The sequence below is a fragment of the Schistocerca gregaria genome, chromosome 2, assembly GCF_023897955.1.
Source record: "Schistocerca gregaria isolate iqSchGreg1 chromosome 2, iqSchGreg1.2, whole genome shotgun sequence".
In the NCBI taxonomy this organism is placed as follows: Eukaryota; Metazoa; Arthropoda; class Insecta; order Orthoptera; family Acrididae; genus Schistocerca; species Schistocerca gregaria.
In genome coordinates, this window is record NC_064921.1 from 353440636 (window position 1) to 353458358 (window position 17723).

Genomic DNA, 17723 nt, shown 5'->3' on the forward strand with positions numbered 1-17723 from the left:
TTCCTCAATTCACCGCTAGTTGGCCCAATTGAAGGAATTTAATGTTGACTTTGGTGCTTGTGTTGACATGCGACTCTTTGATCTACAGTACTAGCAACAAGCACATCAGTACGTAGCATCAACAGGTTAGTGTCCATCACGAACGTGGTTTTGCAGTCAGTGAAATGTTTACAAATGCGGAGTTGGCAGATGCCCATTTGATGTATGGATTAGCACGGGGCAATAGCCGTGGCGCGGTACGTTTGTATCGAGACAGATTTCCAGAACGAAGGTGTCCCGACAAGAAGACGTTCGAAACAATTGATCGGCGTCTTAGGGAGCACGGAACATTCCAGCCTATGACTCGCGACTGGGGCAAGACCTAGAACGACGAGGACACCTGCAATGGACGAGGCAATTCTTCGTGCAGTTGACGATTACCCTAATGTCAGCGTCAGAGAAGTTGCTGCTGTACAAGGTATCGTTGACTACGTCACTGTATGGAGTGTGCTACGGGAGAACCAGTTGTTTCCGTACCATGTACAGCGTGTGCAGGCACTATCAGCAGCTGATTGGCCTCCACGGGTGCACTTCTGCGAATGGTTCATCCAACAATGTGTCAATCCTCATGTCAGTGCACATGTTCTCTTTACGGTTGAGGCTTCATTCCAACGTGATCAAATTGTAAATTTTCACAATCAACATGTGTGGGCTGACGAGAATCCGCTCGCAATTGTGCAATCACGTCACCAACACAGATTTTCTGTGAACGTTTGGGCAGGCATTGTTGATGTCTTCATTGGGCCCCATGTTCTTCCACCTACGCTCAATGGAGCACGTTATCATGACTTCATACGGGATACTCTACCTGTGCTGCTAGAACATGTGCCTTTACAAGTGCGACACAACGTGTGGTTCATGCGCGATGGAGCTCCTGCACATTTAAGTCGAAGTGTTCGTACGCTTCTCAACAACAGATTCGGTGACCGATGGATTGGTAGAGGCGGACCAATTCCATGGCCTCCACGCTCTCCTGACCTCAACCCCCTTGACTTTCATTTATAGGGGCATTTGAAAGCTCTTGTCTACGCAACCCCGGTACCAAATGTAGAGACTCTTCGTGCTCGTATTGTGGACGGCTGTGATACAATACGCCATTCTCCAGGGCTGCATCATGGATTCCATGCGACGGAGGGTGGATGCATGTATCCTCGCTAACGGAGGACATTTTGAACATTTCCTGTAGCAAAGTGTTTGAAGTCACGCTGGTACGTTCTGTTGTTATGTGTTTCCATTCCATGGTTAATGTGATTTGAAGAGAAGTAATAAAGTGGGCTCTAACATCGAAAGTAAGCGTTTCCGGACGCATGTCCACATAACATATTTTCTTTCTTTGTGTGTGAGGAATGTTTCCCGAAAGATTGGCCGTATCTTTTTGTAACACCCTGTATATCAGTAAAGTTTTGATAGTTTATTTATATACTTCGACACACCACACACGGGGTACTGTGGCAGTTGCGAGGGCGACACCCATCGCAGAATGGAAAAACAGGAAAACCGCAGATACGGAGATAGCGGCACACATCCAGAACTGGCAGCGACAACAGTTTGAAGCCTTCTGACTCTACTCCCTACAGCGAAGCTAAGAAACTATCCTGAGGATCGGTCACCCTCGACACTGCACTTTTCTTATACAAATGACTATTACATCTGACTGTTTGCAGACCAATAAGTGATTTTTTTCGGGGGCGGGGAAGTCATGTCGCGAGTTCAATTGATCACAGAGATAAGGATCAAGTGTTTTGGATAGGTAGTGACTAAAACCATATTTTTTGTATAATAATTATCCGTTAACGAGATTCAGAGGTTCAAAGTTACCTTCTTATGTGCACGAGTTGCTCTGCACCTCAATCTCGGAGAACTATTTCGAGTAATAGATCTTCGAAATAGTACGCGTTTGTCCCACGGAAGTTCTACAGTGCGATTCACGCAAGATTCTAAGCATCAGTAGTCGTGATGTGCGCTTGCACAGGAAACCTTTCAATATCGGAATAGCGTTACTGCTTAGCAGTCACCCTTTTGACAAACTTAGCACAAATTGTGCCATGTGACGGCCGAACTTGTGAAAGCTTTGGTCCGAAGTATCGGTTGCTTTTGCACCATTCACCCGTTGGTGTCACTGAGCTAAATTGAAGTGTATCATATTCCCCTGGTAAGGAGCGGCCCTACTGCTGTCAGGGAGCGCTGGGGGCTTCACTGTAATCCCCTGGCTGGGGTCTCAGTTACCTTCTGACAGGGAGCCCTCCACCAGAACAGTCGCCAATCCCAAGATTTTCTTCGCTTAGGCCTCAAGCATCGAGGAACACAGCTCCACGCGCATACTTTGAAATGTGTAAGGTAGAGGTACTTCCCTCTCCTTCCGTACATTAGGACTGCTTGTCGTCGCATTCATGAATGGAGCGTGGGAAGAATCATTGCGTGTGCTGCTCTGCACGAACTGTTATTAAGTGTAATTTTATCTTCGCGATCTCCGCGGGGTCGGCACGCTGACGGCAAAAGAATCGGTGGGTAGTTTCCACCCTGAAAGCTGGGTCTTGGAATTTTTGTAGCTGGTCCTCTAGGGATACACGGCTCCCCTTTCACAGCGTGTGCTGGTTAAGGTTTTTGTGCACTTCCATTTCGTCCTCTCGCCAGCCAGACCAGCCTGTCTCCAATAGTGCCATCCTTGTTTGTCCACGTCCCTGTAGTTCTTATTTGAGACATACCTCGTACACGTCAGCAGTATTCTAGTACGGACCGTAAAGATCTTTTTGCAGCAATTTCTTTTGCAGTAATACTGAATTTTTCCAGTGGGTCGAAGTTGTCATTTGATGTTGTCATAGTGCCCCAGCGAGCTTACATACTTCAGGTAACTCTTATCCGATGTAGTATTAGTCGTAATAGTAATGGTTTTATTCATCTGTTGGTCAGTTTTACAATGATATTCGAAATGACATGGTATTACAATTCAAGAACCAAGAATCGTAATTAATATATGCAGGCATGTGTATACTTAGAACAGGCTGTAAAGAATTCAGATGCAACTGACGACAGTTTTGTTCAAACAATCTGGTCTGGCGCAACGGAAAGCATAATACTAGTCTCATATGAATATTAATCAAAGACTGGCATTTTTACAGAGTTCATCTAAGATCTTCACTAAACGGTGGTGACGGCCGGACGCTCCTCGCCGTTGTTAAGAAATCGTCCCGCGCATGCCGCTACAGCCCGGTACACTATGCGATCAAAAGTATCCGGACACCCCGAAAAACATACGGTTTTCGTATTAGGTGCATTGTGCTGCCACCTAGTGCCATGTAATCCATATCAGCAACCTGAGTAGTCGTTCGACATCGTGAGAGAGCAAAATGGGGCGCTCTGCGGAACTCTCTGACTTCGAACGTGGTCCGGTAATTGGGTTATACGTCGTACGCGAAATTTGTACACTCCTAAACATCTGTAGGTCCACTGTTTCCAATGTGATAGTGAAGTGGAAACTTGAAGTGACACGTACAGCACAAAAGCGTACAGGCCGACCTCGTCTGTTCACTAACAGAGGCCGCCGACAGTTTGAGAGTCGTAACGTGTAAAAGGCAGCCATGTATCCGGAGCATCACACAGGAATTCCAAACTGCATCAGGATCCACTGCAAGTACTACGACAGTTAGGCCGGAGGTGAGAAAACGTGGATTTCATGGCCGAGCGGCTGCTCATAAGCCACACCGGTAAATGCGAAACGACGCCTCGCTTGGTGTAAGGAGCGTAAACATTGGACGATTGAACAGTGGAAAAACGTGCAATGACGAATCATGGTACACAATGTGGCGATCCTATGGCAGGGTGTGGGTATGGCGAATGTAGTGCCAACAGTAAAATTCTGAGGCGGTGGTGTTAGGGTGTGGTCGAGTTTTTCATGGAGATGCTAGGACTCCTTGTTCTTTTGCGTAGTAGTATTACAGCACTGGCCTAAATTGATGCTTTAAGCGCCTTCTCGCTTCCCACTGCTGAAGAGCAATTCGGGACTTTCCAGCACTTGATTGAACGTATGCCTGTGAGAGCGGAAGCCATTATCAAGGCCAAATGTGGGCCAACGCCGTATTGTATTGTAGCATTACCGATTGAGGGCGCCACGAACTTGTAAGTCATTTTCAGCCAGGTGTCCGGATACTTTTGATCTCACAGTTTATTTCTTCCCGCAGCGATTCGAGTTACTGCAGGACGGCGCGTTGTATTACTAAATATGTTTCGAAAAGATTAATGAAACATTTATCCCCCACTTGTACCTTAATTATGTCGAACTGTGACATTTTTCCACATCGCCCTAGCCTTGTTACCTAGAGGGAATAAGAAAAGGGCACAGAGTGCCGATACGAGTGGACCGTCACGTGGGACAGATGGTAAGCCGTGGCCTGGTAGCAGGAACCGTGCTGGCATTTCCATGAACTAACTTAGGGAGTCCATGGAGAACGCAAAAGAGGATGGTTGGATCAAGTTTGGATCCTCCATCTTCCGAATACAAGTCCAGTCTCTTTAAAACAGCGCAACCTTATTCGCTTTACCCTAGCGTAAAATAATGTTTATAAATAACTTGCTTGATGATGTAACCTTTGTCTCTAGCCTCTGAAATGTCTCTGGATTCAAAGAGCATCCAGTTTCGTCGACAGTCACCAATGCTGCAGTCAAAGTGAAGAAGGGATGTGTTTGCTTGGCCGCTTTGCTCTCTTATTGCCGTTTCCATCTTTATACAAGCACAATGCACGTCTTATGCCCTAGCAGTAGAATGACTGACTTATCCTTGAGCGCTGCCGCGCCCACAGCTGACGGCCTGGCCTGCTTGTTGCAGAACGCGGAAGAGACGGCCCAGCATGTCGCACGCCGACGACGCCAAGGAGCTGGACTTCATGGACGAGTGTATGGCCGCGCTGGTGCTCATGAGGCTCTCCTGCAGCCCGCACTCGCCCAACATGAGAGGTAGGTACCGCTTACTCTCTCTCTTTCCCGCCGGCCTTGTTCGTCTTTATCGCAGGTATGGGGACTCTAACGGTGAGGACGCTGCAGACAGTCGAGGACGACTGCGAAAAACTCAAACAGATCATCGCATGACAGAAATCCACCTAGAAACACTTGATACTTCCCCGTAGAAAAATTAATGAATTACTTAAGTTATTTGATTTTTAAACGGCTGAGCAGAACTGAACGTACTCGGACATTTCGCTCTTTACTTATTTTGATCAACACTATACTGACACACAATAATTTTAGCTCAACACAATCTGACTTTCAAAAATCCCTACAAAAGAATGGCCCTGACTAACAATAACCTATACTTTTCATGAATCACTTACCTCACAAAAATCTTCGTTACTCGAACTACTGCAATACAGCGAGCGCCATTACTGCCAGCTAAATAAAAGATTCAAACTACTGAAGGCACTAACTACTGATAGGCATAGTCAGCAAATGAAAGATTTTGATAAAGAACAAACAATGTATTTACCTTAATAGTATTCAAAAGTCATAATATACCAGTTCATGACATCCAGTTTTACAAATTTACTGTCTCTGATGGACACACGTCCAGATCATCCGCTCCCAAAACTCCGCCATCTCTCTCCCCACATTCACCACTGCTGGCGGCTCACCTCCAACTGCCCAACACTAAAATATTCCAACAATACAAACCAGCCACAGACTGCACACAGCACAGTCAGTGATTTTCATATAGAGCGCTACATGGCGTTACCAACATAAAAACCTAAACAGCCTACTTACACACTAACACAAAGTTATAAACCGAATCAGTTTTTGGTTGCTTACTAAAGAGCTGCATGAAAACTACATTTAGTATGCATATAGGTGGGGAGAATCAGCTGTTAAATATACTTTGTCACCAGAAGGCTAATTCACATCGAAAGTCAATAACAAACCAACAATCGAAAACAAGTCAACGTGTACACGGAAAACAGGCAAAGATAATGCCTTGTGAAAGATAAAAATCAATACAGCGTATGCTAACAAGTGAAGCTTTAATTTAACAACCAAACTAGTACAGTGTGGTCTTTGGTTGAAAGTAAACAAGTTATATCTGTGGAATAGATCGTAAATGTACAGCATAAATAGAAACAAATAAGGGCAAACTGGCGAAAACGGTTAGTAATAAATTTCTAATGACTGTCAACTACATTCAGTTGATCTGAGTGCTTTGGAAAATATTCACATTTTAACCAGAAATACCAAATAGAGGGGGCGTAGAGCAATTTATTTAAATTGAAATTTTAATGTTCCACTTTAAGCATACGACAATGTAATGAAAAAGAAAAGCTAATGTGGAAAGAGAATAGAAGAATTGGGGGGGGGGGGGGACAAAAGACAGCTAAAGGTATTCCCCATGAATTTCAACGAAAACCAGATTTCCTCGCCGAACCTGGCGAGGGAATTGCAGCTTGTGACAGAGCCTGCCTGTCTTTGTCATTCATTACAATACAAGCCATGCAAATCAACAGATGAGTGTGTTTACACCGCGCTCTCGAACACCGTTAAGTGTGTAGTCGACGAAGGATACTATAGCGCTTCAGTGTCGGGTCAGATAGTGGGAGAACTGAACATACAACAAAAATCTGGTCTCTAGCATTTGGGAGGAGCGGTTTTCCTACTCCACGTGTGACAATCCAGATTTAGATTTTCCGAAGTTTCCCTAAATAGCTTAACACGGATGTCCCGACGCTCGTTACAAGAGGATACGAGCGATTTCCTTCTCTATTCTTATTCGGTCCTAACATCAGACTCGCATTTCTAACGACCTGATAATTGAGTGGACGTTAAATTCTAGCCCTACTTCCTTTTTTCTGTAGAAGCTTACACATACCAAAAATTTTGTTTGACACGTAGAACAAGTAGTAAAGTATTAACTGTTAGGTCATTTTCATGAGGCAGTCGTCGTTACGATGCTAAAAACAGTAATGAGGCAAAGAACGCTTAAATGTTGTGCACAGCAGGAAGCGAAATTGCTTCATACGTTGAAATATGTTAAGTGTGCCTACAAGTTGTGTTGCGCTACATTGTCGTTTCGATCGCAAATGTTACCAGGAACTGGAGATTCTCATTACTTGCCTGGAGGTTATCGCGTTGTGATTGTATACGAGGGAACCGTGAGCTCAACAGATAATACACGTGACTGATAATCACTAGTTTCTTGACAAGTCCTGTTTTCCCAGGTGGTCCCACTTTACGGAAAAAAACAGGTCGAAAAAGAAACAATAAGTTTAGCGGTTGGAAACTATTCCTTGCGCCCTGCAGAGCCATCATTGGTTTGATAAAAATGCCTGAAGTTCGTATGTTTTTCATGTAAGAAAATAAATTTACTAATAACCTGTTATAAGTGGAAGATAGTACTTTGTGGTATTCCTTCCTTCTCTCTCTCTCTCTCTCTCTCTCTCTCTCTCTCTCTCTCTCTCTCTCTCTCTCTCTGTTTCACTACCTTAAGTTTTTCGTATTATTTTATTTGTTCCATCTGGATTATACAGTTCCGAAATGAATGAAAGAGGATCACCCTTTGGCAAATACAGAATTATTATTTTACTGTAAAAACCGGACATGTCTCACCACAGTTGTGGCACCATCAGTGTTTTCCTTTTTTTCTTTCCTTTTATTTCTTCTTTTGTTTGCGTTGTTGTGCGTGTCCTGTAGCTGCCAACCAAAATCAGCTCAGTTCTAAATTAGTACACCATCTCATTACTGGTGCATTTGGCTTTCTTGAACTGTGGCTGGTTTTATTTGTCTGTGAAAAGTGTATTCGTTGTTGTATATGTATTTAGAATGGCATTTCCTCCTGCTCATCGGTGAATTACGCGCCTTGTTAGTTGCTGTGGCTTGGACACACGTTTCACCACAATTTTCGTTTTATAGTTATGTAGCGTGTCGCCTGTGACTTGAGACTTGCAAGACCGCAACAAAAAATACATCGCTGATCCTCTGTGAATGTAGCACTGGAATCATAATTTTCTTTCGAATTAGTTAACACACAGAAGACAGAGAACAACTTTTCAAATAACGTGTGTTGCTGTTTTCGTTAGATCATGACATTATTTCGAGTACGCACTTGCATTTAAATATATTTTTTCTCTTAGTCATGTTAGGTACGCAACAGCTTTTATATCTCGTTCTTGTAGCTGTGGTTGACAGTGCTAGACCATTCAAGAAAAGCGTTTTACAGCTTTCAGTGACGAATTAGAACTAACTTCTCTGGCATCGTCTCCGTCTACGAAAGGAAAGAGACAAAACAATGCACAGAATATTCCGAACCCTTCCCCTACTTTGTCACAGGAGCTAAAATCTGTTAACAATTTAGTTGTGGCTTTTGTTTATGGCTTCGTTGGAGGCAGGAAAAACAGAGATACTACAAGTTCCAAAGCGGCCACGTGTTTAACTGGTAACAATGAATCGGCATTTAGATTGTGGAGCAAAGTGCAGGGCATAAAAATCTGTTTCAGCGTAACTTTTTTATTGATATGACTAAATAAAACCTGTCGCGCCTCTAAGACAGGGTCAACCCGTAGATGCGTCTCTTCTTCGGATAGCAGCGACTTTCCACCAACTGTTCTCCATTAGTCAAAACTGTAGGTGATTTTCAATCATCGCTGTTTGCAACGATGTTTCTGCCGAAAACTTGTAAGACGAAGAAAGACGAAAGAAGATGAGGATGAGTGCAGATCTGTAATGAATAGTGGATAGAGATGCTGTTTAGTACAAGACAAGGAAATCCCTGTCCTTTTGATTTTTGGAAGAAGTGTGTGTCTTTTGGAACAACGCAGTTTAATCAGTTTAGGACTTCGAAGGTATTCTGTTGTTGACAATTCGGCCAGCTGACAGCTGAAGGTTGCAGACACCTGTTTCAGCTAAGGACTGAACGGTCTGTACACCGCAACGTCGCTCCCCCTCCTTCGCCGGCCCCCTGCAGCGTCACGAATTTGCGACGTGTGTAGGATACAGCATCGCGTTGAGGAGCTGCATAAAACTGACGCAACAAGGGGCTGCGGCTGCGGCTGCCCGGCGCCTTTCGCCGGCCCGGCAGGCGGGGAAAGCCGTGTGGCGGCGTGCTGGCGGTCACGTGCGCCCTGCCCTCTCTTGCCTTCCACGGCGTCACCTGACAGTGCATGCGCGCACATCCACGGGGTGCTGTCGAGCTGCCCCAACACACCAAACAGACGCCCATGTTAGCAGCTACTGAATCTCTGGCAACAGTAACAGCCGGAAAGACAATTAAACGTCGCACTGGTTGCGTCTCTTTGCGGGGGAGTGAAAGTAATGCATGATGCTTTCGATTGCTTGTGTTCTCTACAAAGTATTCTTGAATTGCATAGTACAAACTTGACAGGTATTTAATAGAATGGTTTTCTGCTGAGGCAGGGTCATTTCAAATGCGGGATTTTCGGCGTAGGGTGCTATTCTACATCTACATGATTACTCTGCAATTCACATTTAAGTGCTTGGCAGAGTGTTCATCGAACCACAATCATACTATCTCTCTACCATTTCACTCCCGAACAGCGCGCGGGAAAAACGAACACCTAAACCTTTCTGTTCGAGCTCTGATTCCTCTTATTTTATTTTGATGATCATTCCTACCTATGTAGGTTGGGCTCGACAATATATTTTCGCATTCGGAAGAGAAAGTTGGTGACTGAAATTTCGTAAATAGATCTCGCCGCGACGAAAAACGTCTTTGATTTAATGACTTCCATCCCAACTCGCGTATCATATCTGCCACACTCTCTCCCCTATTACGTGATAATACAAAACGAGCTGCCCTTTTTTGCACCCTTTCGATATCCTCCGTCAATCCCACCTGCTAAGGATCCCACACCGCGCAGCAACATTCTAACAGAGGACGAACGAGTGTAGTGCAAGCTGTCTCTTTAGTGGACTTGTTGCATCTTCTAAGTGTCCTGCCGATGAAGCGCAACCTTTGGCTCGCCTTCCCCACAATATTATCTATGTGGTCTTTCCAACTGAAGTTGTTCGTAATTTTAACAACCAGGTACTTAGTTGAATTGATAGCCTTGAGAATTGTACTATTCATCGAGTAATCGAATTCCAACAGATTTATCATGTGGATCACCTCACACTTTTAGTTATTTAGCGTCAACTGCCACCTGCCACACTATATAGCTATCTTTTCTAAATCGCCTTGCAACTGATACTGGTCTTCGGATGACCTTACTAGACAGTAAACTACAGCATCATCTGCGAACAACCTAAAAGAACTGCTCAGATTGTCACCCAGGTAATTTATATAGATCAGGAACAGAAGAGGTCCCAGGACGCTTCCCTGGGGAACATCTGGTATCACTTCAGTTTTACTCGATGATTTGCCGGCTATTACTACGAACTGCGACCTTCCTGACAGGAAATCACAAATCCAGTCGCACAACTGAGACGATACCCCATAGACCCGCAGGTTGATTAGAAGTCGCTTGTGAGGAATGGTGTCAAAAGCTTTCCGGAAATCTAGAAATACGGAATCAACTTGAGATCCCCTGTCGATAGCAGCCATTACTTCGTGCGAATAAAGAGCTAGCTGCGTTGCACAAGAACGATGTTTTCTGAAACCGTGCTGATTACGTATCAATAGATCGTTCCATTCGAGGTGATTCATAATGTTTGAATACAGTATATGTTCCAAAACCCTACTGCAAACCGACGTCAATGATATAGGTATGTAGTTCGATGGATTACTCCTACTATCCTTCTTAAACACTGGTGCAACCTGCACAATTTTCCAATCTGTAGGTACAGATCTATCGGTGAGCGGGCGGTTGTATGTGATTGCTAAGTAGGGAGCTATTGTATCAGCGTAATCTGAACGGAACCTAATCGGTATACAATCTGGACCTGAAGACTTGCCCGTATCAAGCGATTTTAGTTGCTTCGCAACCCCTAAGGTATCTACTTCTAAGAAACTCATGCTAGCAGCTGTTCGTGTTTCAAATTCTGGAATATTCCATTCGTCTTCCCTATTACCGTTTAGGAAAGAGTCAAAGAGAGAAATTGTGTCGGTGGAGTGAGAGGCTGAGGCAATATACAACGTGTTGAGGTGAGTCCACAACCGTGTTCTTGAAACTAGCACGCGTGTCAGAAATGTTACGCCTTCACCAACATCGGGTCACGAGAGTGAAGAGAGTACAAACCACGATCTCTTCCGATGCTGTAGTGTGTCCAGTTACAGTCCTGCCGCATCTATACAGGGCTTACACGTTAGTTGCAGGGATGTGTTCCCCCTTCTGAAGACAACAAAAAATTCGTTACAGTATTTGTCCGTTGGTGTCTGGTTCTTGCCATCTTTTGTGAACTGCATTTCACCTGTGAATAATATTAAGGCAGGGAAGCTCGCATTTGTAGTTGGCAGAGCGTAACTCGTAGTGTGTGTTGTGCCTTGTACACGTTGTGAATAATAAGGAACAACTGTCGAATGAGGAACATTCGCTTGCAACACTAACCTTCGTGTGCTGATAGGAGTGGCATGTACAGACTTCAGAATCTCCTTCTCAGTGTCTGGAGTTGACGTTCTAGGTTTTCACTTTTGCAAACCAGGAGATAAAAACTTCGCAAGTACCACAAACGACGATTGGAATGTTCAAATATCTCCCGATTTGGACATCGTTACTGTGGGTACCTCTCCTGGTACAAAGGACGAGTCAGCGCAGCATTGCTGCCCGCCTTACTTTATATGAAGTACACTTCTTCCAACTCGTGATCTGAGTACGTGTCACACGCCGAACACAGTACTCAGTGTACCAGGATTCCTCAAGAGGAACCCGGATGAAAAGCGATCTCACGACAAAGGTGTGACAAGCAAATCTTTGTAGTTAATTGGTCAAAAACTGAACAAGGAAACGACTAAGTTTTGTCGCCATGTGCTGACGTGACGTACTTTGTATTGAATGAGAAGTTTCTTCAACAAACTGACGGAGTGGCTATGGGGAGTTCATTATTCCCAACAGTTGCCAATTTATTTATGGAAGATTTTGAAGACACGGCACTGAGGACGGCGTTTTTAAAACCTTTCTGTTTTTGGAGGTAGTTCGACGATACGTTCGTGGTATGGTCACATGGGAGAAACGCTCTTAACCGCTTCCTAGATCATTGGCCTAAACTACGAATTCTACAGTTTACTTCTCAATTCGTTTGCTTTGCTCTGTTTTTGCGGGCACATTTAGGTATTTACATCTGCTGTATTTTTTTTTTTCCTTTTTAGTTTTGCAGAATACCTGCAGAAGTAAGGAAGCCATAATGTGTGTGACAGGTAGTGATGCATCTGTTAAAAAGTTCCCGTAACTGGCGTTGTGGTATGCAATGTCACAAACATCCTACCACAAACAACTCTGCATTCTGGAGTGCGGCAGATCCAAATCCCCCACCGGCCATCCACATACAGGTTCTCCGTTTCTTTTCTGAATCACTCATGGCAAATTCAGGGATGGTTCCTTTGAAAACGACACAGCTCATTTCCTTCCTCATCCTTCTCCAATCTGACCATCTGCTTCATCTCTAACGACTTCTTCGTCCACGGAACGTGAAACCCTGATCTTCCTTTCTTCCATGTCTGTTTGCACAGGTGACAGCTCCCTTAAACCGATAAACTGGCTGCAATTCTTGTTCAAATTAAGTGCTTTTGGTGTAACACGAATATTTCCCTAAACGACGGTTGTTTTCCACTGTATCACGACTGACAAGCACCACTCTCAAGGATACACATAAATTATGCACACATAATGAATTGTGATCAACTGTGATATAACATGATGTGCCTTCTTCTGGTCGTCATAAAGTCCACGAATACGCGAAGCCTGAATGGTGCTCTTGTCCGTGCAACTTGTTAAATATGCCCGTCGTATAAAATTGCTTGTTTTTGTAGCCCTTCGCTCCGGTCGCAGGTTCGAAACCTGCCTCGGGCATGGATGTGTGTGATGTCCTTAGGTTAGTTAGGTTTAAGTAGTTCTAAGTTCTAGGGGACTGATGACCTCAGCAGTTGAGTCCCATAGTGCTCAGAGCCATTTGAGCCATTTTCGTAGCCCCTGAACCAATTCTCACAAATGTACCCAATCAAAACTAATGGCTAATTCGCAGGTTTCAGCAGATTACGCTAGTGTTCTGACATTATTCGTGATCGGACGTCATAGTATGAAAAAATGGAAAATATCAGTTAAAGCGGAGTAGCAGTAGCAGTAGTAGTAGTAGTAGTAGTATTGATCTGTGTCCGTAGATCTCTCTTACATAGATTCTCGGTATGTCATGCTATTACAATTAAGATCAACAAAAACAAAATAATTCACATATACATTTACATACTATTGCCATGGATGGGACAGATAGTCGGCCTTTGTGTTGTGGTAGGAAAAATCCCAGTACCTGCGTGAAATACGCCGCGCAAACCACTGAAAACAGACATCAGGCTGACTCGATGGAGATTAGAGCCTCCATCCTCCCGAAAACGAGGCCAGTCTGTTTAAAAAGCGCTACACCTAGTGTACAATACTGTTTGAAAATAAGTTCTTTAATATTGTAAATGGTTTATTGCTACATTGTTTATTTCCCACTCTGTCACTGCACACATTATGTGCACTATTATCTGAGGTCTGGGCCACTTTGTGTACCGCAACTTTCCATTTGGTAGCCTGAAAAACTGTCATCATCCTTCTTTAACGAGTGACACGTTTAGCTCAGAAAGAGGATAAGGTGGTAATATCATACTTGACTTAGTTTTGGACGTAAGCCTTTCCAGAAAAGGAAAAAAAAATCAAGGGAAACGTACAGTTTGGTGGCGTGGAGTGGAATGATACATAATTTGTCATTATTATTCATTTGTGATACATTTTTTTACCAAATCCCTACTCTCAGCTATAGAAGCAATCCTTCAGTGTATAGAATATATTACTTAACAGGTGCTTCTTAACTGTACTAATTTTTTCCGAGTATGTAATAAATGGCATTCGGGACCGGAAGTGACTTGCAATTCATGACTCATTGTTACTTCCTCTCAAGCCACAGTGGTCACATTAAGAAGCTGCCAGTAATCAGCCCTGGTATGTCTGGATACTTAAAACACGAAGCGGTCGCTAACTTTCTCCTGAGAAAATGACCAGTACTACTGTAAGTAAGGGTGACGGCGAGACAATTGAAAGCACATAGAAAAGCACTCAACACGGCAGACGGAGGTGTTGTGACAAATCCGTAGCCGACTTCCGGGAGACAGCACCTCGCCGACTAGCTTACTGCACGCTCTGAAGCCTGTGGAGAAAGCGTGCCCCATCCTGGCGGCGTGCCACGTTTATTCTGGTAGCCGGCGAAGTACATACTTCCGCGTTTGGGACGCGGCTGGGTGGTTCTTTACCGCAACGCCGCGTGTCGTGGGCCGACGGTGCCATGTCATTCTGCTCGCGTCGGAAAACCGCTGCTTCTGTAGTAATACCTTTGATTTAATAACACCGTCTTTTCAGCGACTGGACAGTGACGTGCAGAAAATAATTACCATACTAAGTCTGGTGTGTCATCGTAATTACAGGGATGTGGTATCGTATGTGGCTTTACTAGTACCGCTTCATAGCAGTGGTCAAAACATCATCGCTGAAGTAGTAAAAACATTTCCCATTCGCACTTAGCAAGAAATCGAGAGTCAGAAGCGGTCAACCGTAATAGCTATAGCGTTACTAATGTATCATGTAGAGACGAGGATCGAAAACTCACCAAAGTATAGCTGCATATCATTTTCGTCGTAGCATGGTAGTCTGTCATACTCGTTGAGTAATAACTACTGTAAAGTTTGAAGAATTAAAGGTAGCAGTGTACAAGCTGGTAAAATGCTTGGCACCGGCGTAGCCAATAAAAACATGGTACACAGGTTGGATAAAAATAGAGAGACACTGCGAGGAAAGCTTGGTTGAACATAAATAGATATGCTAGCCCCTCCTGCAGGTGGCACTGTGTTTGACAACACACGCCACCTGTGCAATGTCCTCAACAAGTTGCACGCGTCAGTCAGGGTCAGAACAGCGTTCTGTGTTGTTGTTGTGAGTGCATTATGCTGGAGCTAAGTGAATTTTAACGTGTTAAAATTGCTGGTATGGTGTGAGCCTCCGTAAGGTAGCCGAAGTGTTCGGTATTCAAAGAGGCACCATATCGAAGATGTATGCCGCATACGTGGAAAGCACAAAATACGTCATCCGTTAAAGTCACAACGCCGACGAATCCGTCTGTTGAGCGATCGTGAGAGACTCTGAGTGAAGAGAACTGTGACGAAAAATAAGAGGAGAGCTGCAAAAGTCACTGCAGGAATGAATGTCGCACTAGCGAACCCTGGTATCAGGGAATTAAACGCCCGCAACAAGAAAACGTGGTGTCGAAGCCATAAAACGTGGACAGTGGAAAGAGATTTTTTTATCACTTTGAATTCTGGGTTAAAGGGCTCTTCAATTTGTGTTATATCGCCATAATAATTAGATAAGTTTAGAGATTTTGTATGAAGGAAAAGTTCACTATTTACAAAATACGATTTAAACAGTGTTCAGGCCGTGTTGTCACTTGGTTAAAATTCTAGCTTTCGAAGATACTCACTATCATCTTCCTCAGAAGCTCAGTGACTACCGAGACAGTGTGGCTGAAATATTGTAATGTGTAGCGTCCCCTTTGGAAAATTATAAATGATTGTGCTAGTAAACCTCTTACGTTATTTGATTTTCAAACAGCTGAGCAAAACTGAACGTACTCAGACATTTCTTTCTTTACTTATTCTGATCATCACTAAACTGACACAATATTTTTTTTTAGAGGAGCACAGTCTGACTTTCAATAATCCATACAAAAGAATGGTCCTGACTAACAATAACCTATACTTTTCAAGAATCACTTACCTCAGAATAATCTTCGTTACTCGAACTACTGCAATACAGCGAGCGCCAATAATGCCAGCTGAATACAAGAGTCTAACTACTGAAGGCACTAACTACTGATTGGTGTAGTTAGCAAATGAAAGATATTGATATATACTTTGGTACATGCACAATAATCAAAACGTTTATATTGACCGAGATAATAAGGCAAGTACATGTTTTTTAAATGGAAAAGACGCGTATAGTGATGCAACACATGTTGCAATTGTGATTCAAACTTCGCTTAAAAGACGCTGGGAAATATTGTACGATTGAAGGTGGAGGCGGTCGGAAGCGGCTGCAGACTGTAAACACGCCTCGCGGGACCTGCGGGCCGAGTTGCCGCGCTCTCTGCAGCATGCACAGCCTGCGCTACGTAGGTAAACCCTCTTCCGCGCTCTTTTAAGCAAAGTTTGAACCACAATAGCAACATGCGTTACATCACTATACGCGTCTTTTCCATCTTTACAAATTTCCTTTTTCTGGCGGACACATGTCCAGATCGTGCTTTAAAAGTAATTTCTCAAAACTCACTCTCTCTCTCCCTCTCCCTCTCTCTCTCTCTCTCTCTCTCTCTCTCTCTCTCTCTCTCTCTCTCTCCCTCTCTCTCTCCCTCTCCCTCCCTCTCCCCCTGCTGGCACTCACCTCCAACTGCGCAACGCTACGGGCTGTTCACATCCAACTGCCCAACACTACATCTGCGAATATTCTAACAGTGAGTCCAACCAGCCACAGACTGCACACAGCACAGTCAGTGATTTTCATATAGAGCGCTACGTGGTGTTACCAACATAAATACCTAAACAGTCTACTTACAAATAGGCTGACTTTCTGTAGGTGGACTCAGCTCACTTAGTGTGACATCTGCGTACCTAAATGCAGGAGTGTTCACAAACACAAAATGAAAATTTAATTTCAAAAGGAGTGATGGTGATGCAGATGGCTGTTTCACCACCTCTCCCTTCCTCCTCTCCTCCCCCCATCCCAACATAAAATAAAATATGTACCGAGGGTAGGAGCAGCTGCATTCTTCTCACTGTCCATTTCCTGCATTTGCACAGGCAAATGACGCTCCAGGAGAAGTCATTCTATTAAGGCCATTAGTACCGAGCGAGGTGGCGCAGTGGTTAGCGCAATGGACTCGCATTCGGGAGGACGACGGTTCAATCCCGCGACCGGCCATCCTGATTTAGGTTTTCCGTGATTTCCCTAAATCGCTTCAGGCAAATGCCAGCATGATTCGTTAGAAAGGGCACGGCCGATTTCCTTCCCCATCCTTCCCTAATCCGAGCTTGTGCTCAGTCTCTGATGACCTCTTTGTCTACGGGACGTTAAACAGTAATCTCCTCTTTTAAGGCCATTACTATATGAGAGATACACATTGCTCCACCTCTTGTTCACGTCTTGACGAAGAAGAGGGGGAATATCTTCTAAAGGTCTTCTAAAGGCTCCGTCATGAGGTGGCTTTAACATCGAAAGGACTGTGTACATTATCGGACTATGTTGTGATGCTTTCCCAAGTGCCACACAGGCCAGCAGGTCGAGTTCGTGTCTCGGTGATAGTGTAGTGCTCGTAGAGCGTGCAGTGTCATTACCCGTCCGCTGTAAACAAAGCGAGCAGAAACTCGATACACGGGTAACTATTAGCAGGGAATTGGTGGTAGTAAAAGAGAGACTTTATTGCCGCGTACGGTGGAAGCGGACATAACGCGAGCGGGAAGCCAGGCCGACCGTGCCAGAACAAAGGCAGGGGGAGGGGGGCGGGGGGCGGTACGTAGCGGC

General features: G+C 44.3%; 1 protein-coding gene across 2 annotated transcripts in view; it reads left to right on the plus strand.

Annotated features, from left to right (window-relative positions):
* The window catches only part of LOC126337043 (zinc finger protein 395), a 495494-nt gene that overhangs the window by 351048 nt on the left and 126723 nt on the right, over positions 1-17723 (plus strand). For both annotated transcript variants that reach the window (XM_050001366.1, XM_050001365.1), the window contains one exon: positions 4862-4989. In XM_050001366.1, coding sequence (XP_049857323.1) covers positions 4862-4989 — 128 coding nt within the window. The remainder of the gene's footprint in view (positions 1-4861; positions 4990-17723) is intronic.